We start from the raw sequence: 14,547 nt of genomic DNA, 5'->3' as shown, positions 1-14,547 counted from the left end.
TGAACTTCCAGCCCTCTCGCCTACTAACGTCTGGTTGGGCGATCCTCACTGCTAGTTCTTCGTCTTATTCGCACGGAGTCTGGGAGCTCGGGGCTGTAAGATGTCTTGGCCTCTTCGGGGTGTCTCTCATTAGTCTCACTCCTGCAGGGATAGTGACGGTGTATCCGGAATCTCCCAAGTCTTCATCTCCCCTAGAGCCCTCTTTTTCTGCGAACAGACTATATGCATTGCATAGCCATAGGGTATGACTCAGGATCTGGATTCCCTTTAACGATTGCCGCGCGCTGAGCATCCTCACCCTCCAACAATATGAGTGTCTTCAGATGCCTTTCACGTCATAGTGGCTCGGTATATCATAAGTAACAATAGCATTCCTTTCGTGCGTATCTTCGTCTCGTCCACTTAGTTTATATCTTTCCAAACTTCGCTTCCCTGTAGGATATTTTGATATCCCGTGCTCACGATCGGCGCGTCAAGCGTATCCTACTCGCCTCCTGTCACTTAGTCTCAAATTTTGGGTTCTCTATAGAGGTAAGAGTATATGTATTCTTTGGAAAACTTGCATGTATTACGGCCGTCTCCGTTGTCGGGGCATCAAGGGATCGGACGAGCGGTAAATGGAAATGGCCCTAGAAGTTCTGCTAGCACGATCACTGGATCACCAATAGTTCAGCTCTCCGTCCTCGGTCGTCCATTCCTTCGCAGGCTGCGGCTCCGGCTCCGGCTCCGGCTCCGGCTCCGGCTCCGGCTCGCAATATTCGGACACCTCACTCTCGAAATCGGGGTGCTGATACTCCCAGTCCCGCAGGCTATCCAGCAGAAAGATGGAAACCCGCTCCACGGTGTCCCTCACAAAGCGGCTCCGGAACAGAATGCCGCTGACAGACGGCAGGCGAATACGCGGCATTATAATGCAGCTCCGGTGAGCTTTGACTGCGACAGGCTGTGGATAGTCGCCCACATCGTCATCGGGAGATGAATCAGCGCCGCCGAAGTCCTCAGTGTCTTCCGCTCCGTGTGTTTCAGGCGGCAAGAACAGCGGCGGAGGAAGCTCCCAAGCGGACTCATCCTCACGCACCCTATCAATCTCCGCACACAGCCTTTCCAGGCCCGGCAAAGACGCCCTGTACTTCTTCGCAAGCGCAGGGAAGAACCCGTTATCAGGATAATACGAGTCTTTCCCCACCACCTCATACTGGTGCGCACACCAATTGCGCTCGAAGTACATATCGGGCCGCGCATCGGCCCATAGCGGATCAGTGAAGCCGCAGCTTGGGGGACAGTGCTTGTAGTTCTCCTGGATGGAGATGACGCGCTGGGCGACGGCGTCCCTGGCATTGATTAGCTCGCGGTCTTCTGGTGTGATGCTGCCTTTTGTCAGAAGGTCCTGGTTGGAGTGGCCTGACGAACCGGTTTGCTGGTCTAGGTTATATTTGTCAATCAGGTGGAGGCTGCTGCTGACTAAGCCGCGCATCATCTTGTAGAACTGGGAGGCCTCACTTAGGTACACGTAGCTGAAGCTACACTTGCCGACAGATGCCCTTTTGTGGTATTTGCTGGCGATGAGCTTCCAATCCTGGGGATCGTAGGCATCGGCAAGCACGTCTTCCTCGTCGGCGGGTGGCAGTGGGAGAGCCGGCAGGAACGCGAGGCACGGAGCAGTTATTGAAGAGCACGTTTCGCAGACCAAGGCATGCTCGTCGGAGTGCGGAAGTGGAAGCGCGGGAGGGGTCTTCGTGGACGGCAGGCCAGCTGCCGTGAGCTGCTCGACGTGTAGGGAATCCATGCTCCTGGTTCGAAGAAAGCTGAACTTGATGCTGAGCCTGGGTGGAGAGAGGCGAGTTTATTTGGACTTCGTATGGGAACAATGTTGTATATAGGGTCGTCCAAAAAAATAGTAATAGATATCATTGTGGTAGAACAATGTTAGCGCGTTGTGCAGGGCAACAAAGGAGACCACGCAAGAAAATAATGGAATAAAATTTTGGAGTGTGGAAAAGGATGCAAGTAATCGAGGAGAGTGAAAGGAGTGATTAAACATATGAAGATTTGCATTGAGAGAATCCAAGACACGAAGTAGTCTTTGGTCCTGCATTCGGAATAAGATGTTGTAAGCCAATGTAGTCTGAAGACCTGGGCGTTGTATGAGGGCCACCTAAGAGGTCCGCGAGGTGAGCAACCAGACATCAATGACTACGTCCAGCATAGGTGTCGCGAGTTCGTTCAGTCGCCGTGACACGAGGCAAAGTCGTGCGAAGTGCATAGTTTCCGCGTACTTTGGCATCGTGAGCGTAAGCAGATCCGGATAGCCGGAATTCTGACTAGGTGTTCGTTTGGAAGGACCTCCATAGATGAGCAAGCTGCTGTAGAGACGGTTGCGCAAAGATTTGCGGTGCCAATCGACGCGGTGTGGTTCAGGAGAGTGCTTGCTGAGTTTTGTGGAAGATTTGACGGGAGTACGTGACGCGCCGAGCTAGCCCTCTTCTAGTAAGGACGCGCGAAGCTCAACCTCTTTCCCGGCTTCGAAGAGAAGATCGCTACATCATCTGAGCAGATGAGACGATCTCGCAAGCCAAAAGACGTCCACGGGCCGGTCACGTTGGGCGATACCTAGTCGATGCCACTTTGCTTCGCGACGCGTCAACACGTGCACCTAGCATCTATCGAAGCGAGCCACGGCCACGCTCTCAGTCGCTGGAACCCCGAACACCTTTAGTCGTCTACTTTCTATCCGATAACGCGAGACGGGCGGCGATGAAGGGACTCCACATTCACCACCCGATCGCAGTGGTGAGCTTCTGGGAAGCCGGCGCGGAGCGAATGAGTCTCTACCTAGCGTAGGGGGTTCCTGTTATGATAAGAGCGGAGCCTTACAAAGAAATTGTTGCAAAACAGCTACAGCTTTAGGGAGGAAACACGTCCCAGACCAAGTGAGGAGAGCAGGGGCTATCATACTGGGAAAGAGGCATGGCGAAATAAGAGAGACGAACGCAACGAAATGGCATCACACGAACTGCGATGCTTCTGTCGATCCATTGATGCCATACACTACCTACCATCCAGTACCGCCGGCAGATGAAAGCTTCTTCTCAGCTCGTTGCTTATTTTTTCGCGGGTGAACTGGAAGAGATGAAAATGGGTGGCCGGTACCACATCGCTAAGGAACGAGACGCGATTCCGTGCGACCCAACTCTACCATTTCTATACGCAAATGATCCCCGCGGCCAGGAGAAGTACGTCCAGACTCGGCTTCCGATTGCATTTCTTGCCCGGCGTCGGCTGTTGAACAAGCACGAGGAGGTTAATTGGCCCGCGCATGTCTCTCCTTGGCTGGACCCGCGCCCTTGCCTCCTACCGTACTTCTGTACTACATTGAGCACAGATGGGTACATTTCTGCAAGACGGTTTCAATCGATGTTCGGATCCAGCGCGGCAAGGGTGGATGTTCTTTCGGGCTGGGAAACTGTCGCGGTACTGATCGCTGGGCCATGGTCCGCCTCCTGAGGGATATCGTCCTGCGCTGTGGGATCATCCGCGTAAACCGTGAGGCTTGACATTTTCTTCAGTGGCGGTTGTTGGTGTTGCAGCTTGTCATGGCTGTTGACTACGGTAACGCATTAACCTGAAGACTTTGGGATAGTTACCGCGCTGACTGGTGGCGTAACCAAGAACAGCAAGAATCACACATCGAAGCCGACGCATCCATAAACATGAACAAGCCGCTCTACAAGTTCTCCCGAGTCTCGTTAGGAGGGCGTATAAGGCCGCGACTGGTCGCCCAGGTAATACCAAGGGAGGTCCCTAACGCTCCCCTGGCTATGTCGTAGCACCATCCGCATATCCAAACCAGCCATGTCTACGGCGATCGAAGCCCAATGCTTCGCGTTCAGTGATTTCCCTTGCTTGTTCTGTTCCTTCTGGCGCCTCCCATCTGCGTTCTCAGCATTTATCTCTCTCCCGCTCACCGTTACGGATGGCAACGATACACCATGGCTTCGCTCTTTCCATCGTCCTCGCCTTACCTCCGGTCAAAGCTCGTATATACTCTCCTTTCTGTTCTGATTCTGCTTCTCTTCTTCGTTTATACTCCAGTGCCGGACGGATGTGAGGAGGACGGCGACGGCGTCGTCTGCAAAGTCACCCAAAAGACCAAAGGCGTACTGCCCCCGGCATTCTGGCCCTCCCACGAACAATGGCGGCCCGCCGAGCTCACCGGCGTGAAATCGAAACGCGCATTCGCGACGTTCCTTGCTGGAGAGGAAGACTCGGACGAAAACGACCCCTACTTCGTCGCGGTGCGTGTCCTGACCTACCAGCTTCTGCACGCCAAGGAGACAGCATCGAGAGATAGAAGCATCCCGTTCGTCGTCATGGCGACGAAGAACGTGTCCGAATCCAAGCGCAACCGTCTGCGCAAGGACGGCGCCATTGTGGTTGTGGGCGACTGGCTCTACGCCGACTGGGTCCAGGCGGCGACGAGCGCGTGGCGGGATATCATGGTGAAGCTGCGGCTGTGGGAGCTCACGCAGTTCGACCGCATTGCCATGCTCGACGGCGACACTGTGCTGACGGAGCCCATCGATGGCATCTTCGACGACCCGGCCGTAACGATGCAGACCACGCTGGACCTGGCGGACGCAATCAAGGACGACGAGCAGCCGCTGCCCGAGAAGTACGCATTCGCGGGCATACCGGAGATGTCGCACGAGCACGGTTACCCTCCGACGGACGAACACCACGACTTCATGAATATCAACTATTTCAACGGCGGCTTCTTTGTCTTTCAACCGTCGCTGGAGGCGTTCAACTACTACACCTCGCTCCTCCAGATCCCCGGCCGCTTCGACCCCAGCATGATGGAGCAGAACCTGCTGAATTACGCGCACAGGAGAGACGGCAACATGCCCTGGCAGCAGCTCGGGAACACGTGGAACATCCATTACCCGACCGTGGCCGACCTGGATGGTGGCGTCAAGAGCCTACACGAGAAGTGGTGGACACCTGAGCACGCGGACCTGAAGCCGTATCTGGAGAGCTGGAGGTGGCAGATGAAGGGGTACTTTGAGGCGCGAGACAAGTTGCTGGGGAAGGACTATGATAGGCATGGGCTTGGTGTTGAGGTGGAGTGAGGCTGGATTACCAGGGACATGCAGCGTTTCTGGGCTTGGTTCGGCGAAGCTGTTGGGCAGGTGCGCTTCTTGGGTCGGGCATCAGTCTGAAACCCACCTGGGCACCCTTGGGCATCTGGTTCCGTTAATTGATTTCGCAGCGGAGGAGGCGTTCAGCTCACCTGTTGTAATTGCAACTTTGTCCGTGCTCGAGGAACGCCACCTGGGCATCCACAAACTCTTCGTCAACTCATGCATGACAGGGCCATCCGGCTTCGGGTACGCCCTCCTTCTCATCCCCTACTTCCGATACTGTGTAGACGTCGACTCTGAGCTCGTCAGCATGGATGCCTGGATACCCTACCATCCCGCCAGCCAACATGTTGGTAGCTACGCGTTGAACGCGTCCCCGTGATAGCAAGAGACTAACAAACTCTGGTTGCACAGAAGTTTCTGGAGCGCAACTACTCGTCCGAGAACTTAGTGGTGGGAAATGCTGATGCTTGCGGCCTAGTGCGCCAAGTCCAATGACTAAGCACTCGTTCGCGACCGTTATGGTTCCCCATCCACACCGATGCTTTTGCCGTCGTGCGGCGACGACGTGAAGCCCGCACAACCCAGGAGAGCCGACGGTGTGGTGGAGAGACCGAGCGAGATGACACAAGAGGAGTTGGGCGATGCGTTGGAGGGCGAAGCAGAAGGTATACGCAGAGTCTTTCGCGATTCGAAGAGACGCCGAGATGGAACTCCTAACCTGTTGAGAAAATATGTAGGAAGGCGCCATCTTTCTTAGGAGAGGAGGTGCAGGTCGATATGTTATCGGTGCCAAGCCCCCAATCGATGACATATCGAGCAGGGAGGCATCCCCTCTCGCCATATCCCACACCGACCACAAAAACACAAGCCCCGCACAATTTGAGCTTTCCTTCCTCTGTTGCACGCTTCATCTCTACACAGCTCTTGCCACCCATCGACCCATTCACCCAGATAAACAACCATGCCTTGTGGTTCAGGCTGTTGTGGCGGGCCCAAGGAGCCTGTCCCTACCATCAATCCCAATCTTGAGGAAAAGGACGATGGCTGTGGCGACGATAGCTGTTCCCCCGACAGGCCCGTCAACAATGACGGCTTCACCTCTGGTGCCGTTCCTCAGGACAATCCCCGCGAGGGCATCGCTGGCAAGCAATCCGAAGACGAAGACATTGCTCCCCGTGACGACTGCTACGCACCCAAGCCCATAGCTGACGTTACTTGCGTCAAGGGCTGCTGTTCAAAGCCCGTGTCCCAACCGCCAAAGGCTGTAGACAGTGCTGAACCAGAGACTGCCCGAGCGCCGACACGCAACGCCTGCAACAAAGGTTGCTGCTCGTCAGTCGCGCCGCAGCCCGCGAACTCTTCAGACGCGCCTCCCTGTTGTGAAGGCAAGGCATCCCCTTGCTGCGATGCTACCTGCATCGAGCGTCTTGCTCTCCGGGAGTGCAAAAGCGGCGATTCTGTATTGCGTTCCTCCTTCGATAGTGAGAGTAAGAATGCTCCCGGTCCGATATTCTTGTTGCTTACTGACCAGCACTACGCAGCCAAGACCGAGCCGGGCTCAACTTCCGAGTGCCATCGAGGAAGGGATGGAAGAGCATGTGACGAGCATTCACAGAAAGCTCGACGACGTTACCAGGATAAACTGGAGGCCATAGGATGCATCTGCCGAGCGTTGATCGCACTTGGTCAGGAATCATGCTGCAAGCCCACCAATCGAGCGCCTCGGAAGACGTTTCGTTCCTCGCGCGCAACGTCCTGCGGGTCCTCGATCGACTCCTGTTGCGCACCGAAAAGCCCTATCTGTAGCTCAACAGACAAGGCTTCCTGTGCCGATGGTTGCTGTGGCGGACCAAAGTTAGAAGAGTTTGTAGAAACGGTCGAGGAGGTATTTCCCAAAGTACCTGGACACGTCGACCCAGAGAAGGGCCTTGCGGGTAGGGAGCATGTCATTCTCAGCGTGTCGGGGATGACTTGTACTGGGTGCGAGACGAAGCTTAAGCGAACGATCGGGAAGCTGGACTCCGTCCTCAACCTCAAGACGAGTCTCGTGCTTGCCAGGGCCGAATTCGACTTGGATCCACGGACCGTATCCGCTGGCGACGTCATCAAGCATCTTGAACGCACGACAGAGTTCAAATACGAGCGTGTAACGAACCAGGGCTCCAGTCTTGATCTCATTCCCCCCTCGGACCCAATAAGTTTCGTCAAGGGTCAATGGCCGGATGGCGTCACTGACGTACGACTTGTAGACAAGAAGATCATCCGTGTCGATTATGATGCGAAGATATGCGGTGCGCGCCATCTCCTCGACAAGGGCTGGGACGTTCCTATGCAGCTTGCCCCGGTTCGCGCAGATCCTACGCTGGATGCAGGGAGCAGGCATGTCCGCCATTTGGCCCTCATGACTCTCCTCTCTGCGATTTTCACCATTCCTGTTCTCGTTTTGGCATGGGCGCCTCTCCCAGAGAGAGAGACCGCGTACGGCTCCGCTTCGCTGGCCCTTGCGACTATCGTGCAGGTAGTCATCGCCGGACCTTTCTATCCGAAAGCGTTCAAGGATCTCATCTTTTCCCGAACGGTTGAACTCGACATGCTCATTGTTCTGAGCACAAGCGCTGCCTACATCTTCTCCGTTGTCTCCTTCGGCTACCTTGTTGCGGGAAACCCTCTGTCAACCGGCCAGTTCTTCGAAACCAGCACGCTACTCGTGACGCTCATTATGGTCGGCCGATTCTTTGCTGCACTCGCCCGCCAAAAAGCCGCCGAGTCCATCTCGATCCGCGCACTACAGACGAAGACCGCTCTCGTCATCGATGAAGCACGCGTTGAAAAGGCGATCGACGCAAGGCTTCTTCAATATGGAGACGTCTTCAAGGTAGTCCCGGATACCCAGATTCCGACAGACGGCACCGTCATCTCCGGACACTCTGAGGTCGACGAATCCATGATCACCGGCGAATCGACTCCCGTGGAGAAGCAGCCCAAGTCGGCCGTCATTGCTGGCTCCATTAATTGTTCCGGTACTCTCACGGTCAGACTCACACGGTTGCCTGGGGACAATACGATTAGCACTATCGCGTCCATGGTCGATGAGGCAAAGCTGTCGAAGCCAAAGATCCAGGACATCGCGGATCGCGTCGCCAGCTACTTCGTGCCTGTAGTGGTCACGTTGACAATCATCACGTTCATCATCTGGATCGCAGTCGGCGTCGCTGTACGGAATCAGTCTGGATCCGAGGCTACGATCCAAGCCATCACTTACGCCATTACAGTCCTGATTGTCTCATGCCCCTGTGCCATAGGTCTGGCGGTGCCGATGGTCATAGTCATAGCGTCCGGGGTTGCAGCGCAACATGGGGTCATCTTCAAGTCTGCGGACAGCATCGAAGTAGCGTACAAGACGACAGACATGGTTTTCGACAAGACTGGGACTCTGACGAGGGGCGAGCTTTCCGTATCCCAAGAGGAATACTTCGCGGACGATGCCGAAGTAGCAAAGTCTCTTTTATTGGGCCTAGTTGGCGGGATTAAGCATCCGGTTTCCACAGCGATTGCGACCCATCTCAAGACAAGCGGCGTGTCGGCGTCGTCCGTCGCTGATCCCCAAGCGCTTGCGGGCAAGGGAGTTGAAGGCAGGTGCTCAGGCCAAACCCTTCGAGCCGGAAATTCTAGGTGGCTGGGTTTGTCTTCGCATCCTACTGTCCAGTCTGTTCTATCGCAAGGCCTAACAGCATTTTGCTTCACAACCGATGGCACTCTCAATGCAGTATATGGTCTCGAGGACTCGCTGCGTCCCGACTCTCTAGCCACCGTTTCCAAGCTCCACGAAGCTGGGGTTTCGGTACACATCCTTTCCGGCGACGATGACGGGGCAGTGCGCGCTGTTGCTTCCCAGCTGCAGATACCCGACACGAAGGTCCGCTCGCGATGCACTCCAGCAGACAAACAGGCATACATCCGGACGCTCCTCGAGTCATCGACCACGTCCAACGCGAAGAACAGGAAACCGGTCGTCGTCTTCTGCGGCGACGGAACCAACGACGCAGTCGCCCTCGCCCAAGCCACCATCGGTATCCACATGTCAACCGGCACCGACGTGGCTAAATCCGCCGCGGACGTCATCCTCATGCGTCCTAGCTTGTCTGGTATCTTGACTATGATCGCCGTCAGCAAGTTAGCGATCCACCGCATTGCGTTCAACTTTGCGTGGAGCTTCGTCTACAACTTGTTTGCTATCTTGTTGGGGGCTGGGGCATTCGTACATGCGAGAATTCCGCCTGAATTTGCGGGATTGGGTGAGCTAGTCAGCGTGTTGCCGGTTATTGCGGCTGCCGTGGCGTTGCGGTGGCGGAAGATCTAGCTCGGACGATTGTGAATTGCGTTTCTCTGGGATTCCTGTAGGAGATAGTGATAGAATCCTTTCACGCCGCCGGTAATGCGCGAGTCACCGGGATCCTTCGGACGCGGTCGGTTCTTTCACCGGATACACTTAGCAGTCCTTCTATATATTAGAGAAATCGAACCCACCCCTTGACAATCTACCCCCGACACTGGCGCGCCTACAACCCACCGTCCGCAACTACGCTGAGCTCAGAGTACACCATACTGCTAGACCTGCTCCTAGACCTGCTCCTCACAATATTCTACCTAGCGCTTTACGTGCAGCGATTCGTCCCCCTAGTCGCACTCCCCCGCTTCTACCTCCCGTTCTGGATCCCTTATCGCTTGCTCCGGTCCTCCCTCCACTTCGTCCTGCACCTACACACCACGCTCCTCTATCCGCGCGCCTTCGCGCAGCAAGAAATCACCCTACTAGCCCGAGACCTGGCGCCGTGGATTGCGAAGCCGCCCACGCCACTCGCAGCCCTCGCGTATGCGATTCTATATTCTTATCTCCGAACGTATCGTACATGTCCGGCGGATTGGACGGCGGAAAAGTGCGCGAAGAGTCTAGGGGCCACGGACAAGTTTGCGGCAATGGCCTGGGTGGCTTTTGCGGCGTACCCGCTAGTGCTGTGGCTTGTGCGTGTGGGGGAGGTGAAGCAGCGGTATTTGCGCGTGAAGCAAATGCGGCCACGTGTTAGAGTGACGAGGCAGGAGGCGCTGCTGAGCGAGTGGGCAGAGGTACATGTAGATTGGTTAGGTGGTGGGGCTTAGAAAGGCGTGTGTGGGTGAAGAATGGAATTGGTGGACTATTAAAAAACGATAAGAGGTATTTCGCATAGTTGGTTTTGCCGCGCGGTTTTTTAATTTCGACCCGGGCGTATCCAAACTACGCATTCAGGGGAGTAACTTGAAATGGATCGGTTGGTGTAAAGGCGCTGAAGGCCCTTCAGGTAGAATAGGGCGACATGGAGCAATTTCCACCTTTCGGCGTTTTCTGCCACAAGAGTCTAGATCTATGTCATCTATGTGGGAAGACTTCCGATTAGAAGCCAATCTGGGTTATGCTCTGCTGCTTTTCTGCTCGACGGGTGGCCCACGAAATTCGCGGAAAGGAACTGGCATGCTTTGAAAGCCTTTTATTTGGTGCTAAAATTCGCAAACATTTGTCCGCATGTTCTGCGTTTGCTTTCTCCATGTCCCAAGTCAGCACCCATAATACTCGCGCGCCCGCGTCTTAATGGCTACGAAAGGTCGGTCAGAGCGCCGATACGCTTTCTTTCTGCTTCCGCCTCTAACTGAGATCTACTTCCACAGCAGCACCGCCCATCCCCCTTCATACAAGGTCTTTGTGCTCGGTCGAGATTCATAAACCCTTCGCGCTGTCTTGCTCCTCTGCACCACACTCCAGAACATGCCCGACTAAAAGTTCTTTGCAGCAGGCCGATGTGCCCGGATTGGATTTCTCGGTTCCAGGCAACCACCAAAAGGGGCTCGGGTCAACGCTATGCTGTCGCGGTCTCTGATCCCGGCTCTCTACCCTCGGTTCTTGGAAGCTCCATAAAAACCAAGACTTCCTTTTCCATGGAAATGTTCGGATCGTACAATCTATAGGGCCCGGAGGGGGTCCAGGACGGTGTTTGTCAGATCACTCGTCGGTTGTACAAGTCTCCCCTTCTGTTGTTATGAGATTATTCGAGACCTTAACTTGCGTTCGGAAAGCTGGTCCAAAATACTATGATCTACCACGGCATGGAGTCGTCCAAAACTAGTCCCCATTGGTGACTAAGCGCCGGTCTCCTCCAATGGCAGCGAAAGTCCACCCAACCGACTTGACTAAAGATGGCCGAAAGAATCTCAATATGGAGCGACGGCATGAGTACAATACGACTCGAGGAGTTCTCATGCTCGGCGGACCCTAAACCAGGAGTCCAAATCGAACATTCTGAAACGTATGGATACCTTCTCGGGCCCCCTTTCCATCAATCCGAGCGAACTCTCTCTACTCAACACTCCTTTTGACCAAAGATGATGGTTGGTCCCTCTATGGAGAAGCAGAGCTTCGGGAGTCCAGCGATCGCGATTGCTCCAAGTTCGATCCCATCGACCCCACCGGAAAGCTCTCCGCACTAGCCAAAAATACCTCTACTCTTCAATCATTAGCGCCGTCAAAGCTGCCGCGCCATACCAAACCCTTAGGACACCAACTCCATGTTCTGCCGCGGAGTCAACCTCCTAGCGTTAAACTAGAAAGGAGTGCAACAGGAGCGAATGGCGTTCCCACCTCCTTTAGACACACTCACCCGGAGCGGAACCAAAAGATCTTCCAGAACTTGTGCATGGCTTTCCTTTGCCCCCCTGGCTCGCATTTCGACCAAAACGGAGAGCACGACGCCGCATGTCCGCTCGGCGCCTGCGCCTGCCTTGCAAGAATGAACGCATAATCAACCTCTCTTATGTGGTCTGGAACCTGACCGTGAGCATCAGCAAGTAAAGCTTCGCGGGCTCTGAGGAGAACGAGTCCAAAAAGGGAATCTATTTCTTACCATGGCTGGAGGGAGGGTCGAGCGTCGCATACGCTCTTCCTCCGCTGCGTAGAAGCGTTATCATAAACGCATATGCGTTTCGAAAGCGGTCTCCGTGCCGGCGTATGTGGGGGCTCCTAAAACGACCTTGAGCCTCGCAATGCCGTGCTGCGTCTCGCGCAATCACCATAGATCGCGATTCAAAAGGTCTGCAACTTCACAGTATTGCCGATCTAGGAAAACGTAAAACCCTCGGCAGCGCATTAGATATCTAAAAGCGCGCCCTTATGCGTAATGGCAAGCTGCGGTGTCTGAATCCAAAGCTCCAGCTCTTCCCACCATATGCGGGCGCCGCCTCTGCCGTCACATCACAAAGGCATTGCCATTCTGTACATGGAGTCTCGTGTGCTCCCGAACCTCTGCATATTCCACACACAAAACAACAGCCATCATTGATTCATATTCTCCTGCTCCCGAGATCTCCCTCACTAGTTGACCGATTTCAAAGCCCGGCGGCTAGAAAGCTAAATCGCCATCCTCATGGCTAATCCCTTCTTTGAAACGGAGGCAGACCGCATGTCGAAAGGAAGCAGCGACATCTGCTACTACTGTGATGATGATGGTGAACATCAGCACTACTATCCTGCATGGTTGATGCTGAGCCGCGGACAAGCATCTCGGTCTGAAGGGTCGAGCCTGAGGGAACAGTGATTGCCAGCGAATAGCATTCTTATAACAGAGCTCATTGAACAGGCGAACATGTCGCTATACGCGGTCTTCGCGCGGGATTGAATGGCGGTGCGCACGCTTTCCTAGAGAGGAGCTCGGTTGCTGGCCGCATGCTGGGGGTCGAAGGCATTCAGGGCATCTAATGAAGAGAGTCGTGGGTTCGTTATAGTTGTTGAGGTTTTTGGGAGAGTGTAACAAATGTTCTATCATTGTGTACCCGAGATGATCAGCTCATATGCCGGAGCTAAATGCTTGCAAAAGGACCTGCCATCATCCCTGAAAATGCCCTTAACACCACAGTTCCTACGCTATGCAGGAAGAAATGCCAGGCAGCCGTTCTTCTAAATTATACACTGAGCGCGGCTGGAGCGGTCATGTCCTGTGGGACGACCGGGATCTCAGGTGCAGCTTCAGGAAGCTTGACGCGTTTAGCGTTCTGTCCTTCCACGAATTCTCCCACCCGCTTTTCTTTCTTCTCATCCACCTCTTTCTTCGTCTCTTCCTGTTTGGACTCCCTCACCCGCGCCTTTTTCGAAGCCCGCGATTCTTGTGGTGGAATCCCTAACCGCTCATCCACAGCCTTCGCCTGCTCCAGCATGTTATCCACATCTTGCAGGTCCAGTGCCTTGATGACGTCCGCGTAGCACTTCGACCGATTCATGTCCTGATAGCACTTCGCCTTCCCGGGAATCATCTGGCCAAGGAGATATTTGGTGTTGCCCCATCGGTTCTCCACCTGCAGCGCAAAACGCATGTACTCGGTCACCACTGTCTTCCACTGCGACCGCCACTCGTGTGGTCCGCCTTCTGCATCCGGCCTGAAGCAGCTCGGGTTCTTCTCGGCCTCAGTTGCGATCATCGCCCCGTCGACACCGTACTCCTCGGCCAGCTGCAGCGCCTCCATCCTTGAAGTCACGTCGCCGTTCATAAGGCACGCGACACCCGCCTCTCTGCACACCTCCCCGATCATCTTGAGCTGCGCTCTTATCGCCCTTTCCCTGGGCCGCATAGGTGTTGTCCGGCAATGCACGGTCAAGCCCGTGATGCCCGTTGTCACTAGCCTCCTAACCAAAGCTTCTGTATCCTCCGGTTTGTCCAAGAGCCGTATCTTGACGCTGATCCCTATCTCGTACACCTTGCCCACCTCTTCCACTAGACTTGTCAGGATGTTGCAGAGTAAATCTGGCGTCTTAAGGAGCGCCGCGCCCATGCCGCCACCTGTTGAGAATGGCTTTGGGCAGCCTGAGTTTAGATCGATTCCTGCCACATCTGGGGCTACTATCTTCGCTGCTTGTACGGCCAAGTCTGGGTTTGCGGTGCCGATTTGGTATATCAGTTTTCCCTTCTCGAGCTCAGGATGTATGCGGTAGATGACGCTCTCGCGTTTCTCGGGATCCAGCGCGGGGTTCTTTATCTTGGACGTAGGCAGGCGGGAGAATTCGATCGTGGAGGTATGCGGGTTGAGGCGGCGGGTTGTGCCTATTATTGCGCGGTCGATGGTTTCTGGGCCTGCAGAAATGCTTAGAATCTACTCATAGCGTCTCCTCATCTATGCGACTCACCCCACACCAAATCCGCCCCATACTTCAGCGCCAGTAACCGCGAAGGCAACTCCCCGGACCGCACCATTGGCGCAAGAACGACTTTGCCGCGGTAATCGACGCCATTCTTTGGAATTGGCACGCGCTTGGGTTCCGGAGAAGCCATGGCTCTTGCTACAATACGGACGAAGGATCGAAGCATACCATGCCGCGGTGACAGCCCAG

General features: G+C 54.9%; 4 protein-coding genes across 4 annotated transcripts; 2 read left to right on the top strand and 2 right to left on the bottom strand.

Moving 5' to 3' along the window:
• Positions 1-381: 381 nt before the first annotated feature.
• Positions 382-1,888, bottom strand: BU26DRAFT_601053 (uncharacterized protein). The gene has a single exon (XM_033835231.1). It carries the CDS (start codon positions 1,784-1,786, stop codon positions 659-661), a length of 1,128 nt encoding a protein of 375 aa, XP_033687814.1. The 5' UTR covers positions 1,787-1,888; the 3' UTR covers positions 382-658.
• A 2,332-nt stretch (positions 1,889-4,220) lies between these two features.
• BU26DRAFT_405231 (glycosyltransferase family 8 protein) lies at positions 4,221-5,081 on the top strand (the record flags this gene model as incomplete). The annotated part of the gene is made up of 1 exon (XM_033822851.1): positions 4,221-5,081. A coding segment is annotated over one exon (861 nt), but the record flags the coding sequence as incomplete, so codon positions are not given.
• A 1,024-nt stretch (positions 5,082-6,105) lies between these two features.
• On the top strand, positions 6,106-9,504 carry BU26DRAFT_476522 (copper-translocating P-type ATPase; the record flags this gene model as incomplete). The annotated part of the gene is made up of 3 exons (XM_033825571.1): positions 6,106-6,408; positions 6,493-6,610; positions 6,686-9,504. 3 exons carry the CDS (start codon positions 6,106-6,108, stop codon positions 9,502-9,504), a joined length of 3,240 nt encoding a protein of 1,079 aa, XP_033687812.1.
• Positions 9,505-12,965: 3,461 nt separating this feature from the next.
• Positions 12,966-14,547, bottom strand: BU26DRAFT_515252 (FMN-linked oxidoreductase). The gene is made up of 2 exons (XM_033828022.1): positions 14,344-14,547; positions 12,966-14,290 (listed from the first exon to the last, which is right to left on the bottom strand). The coding sequence occupies exons 1-2, from the start codon at positions 14,486-14,488 to the stop codon at positions 13,128-13,130; spliced, it is 1,308 nt and encodes a 435-aa protein (XP_033687811.1). The 5' UTR covers positions 14,489-14,547; the 3' UTR covers positions 12,966-13,127.

This window comes from Trematosphaeria pertusa, assembly GCF_010094035.1.
Source record: "Trematosphaeria pertusa strain CBS 122368 unplaced genomic scaffold BU26scaffold_3, whole genome shotgun sequence".
NCBI lineage: Eukaryota > Fungi > Ascomycota > Dothideomycetes > Pleosporales > Trematosphaeriaceae > Trematosphaeria > Trematosphaeria pertusa.
The sequence above is the reverse complement of the archived record's forward strand: the minus strand, read 5'-3'. Positions and strand labels throughout refer to the sequence as shown.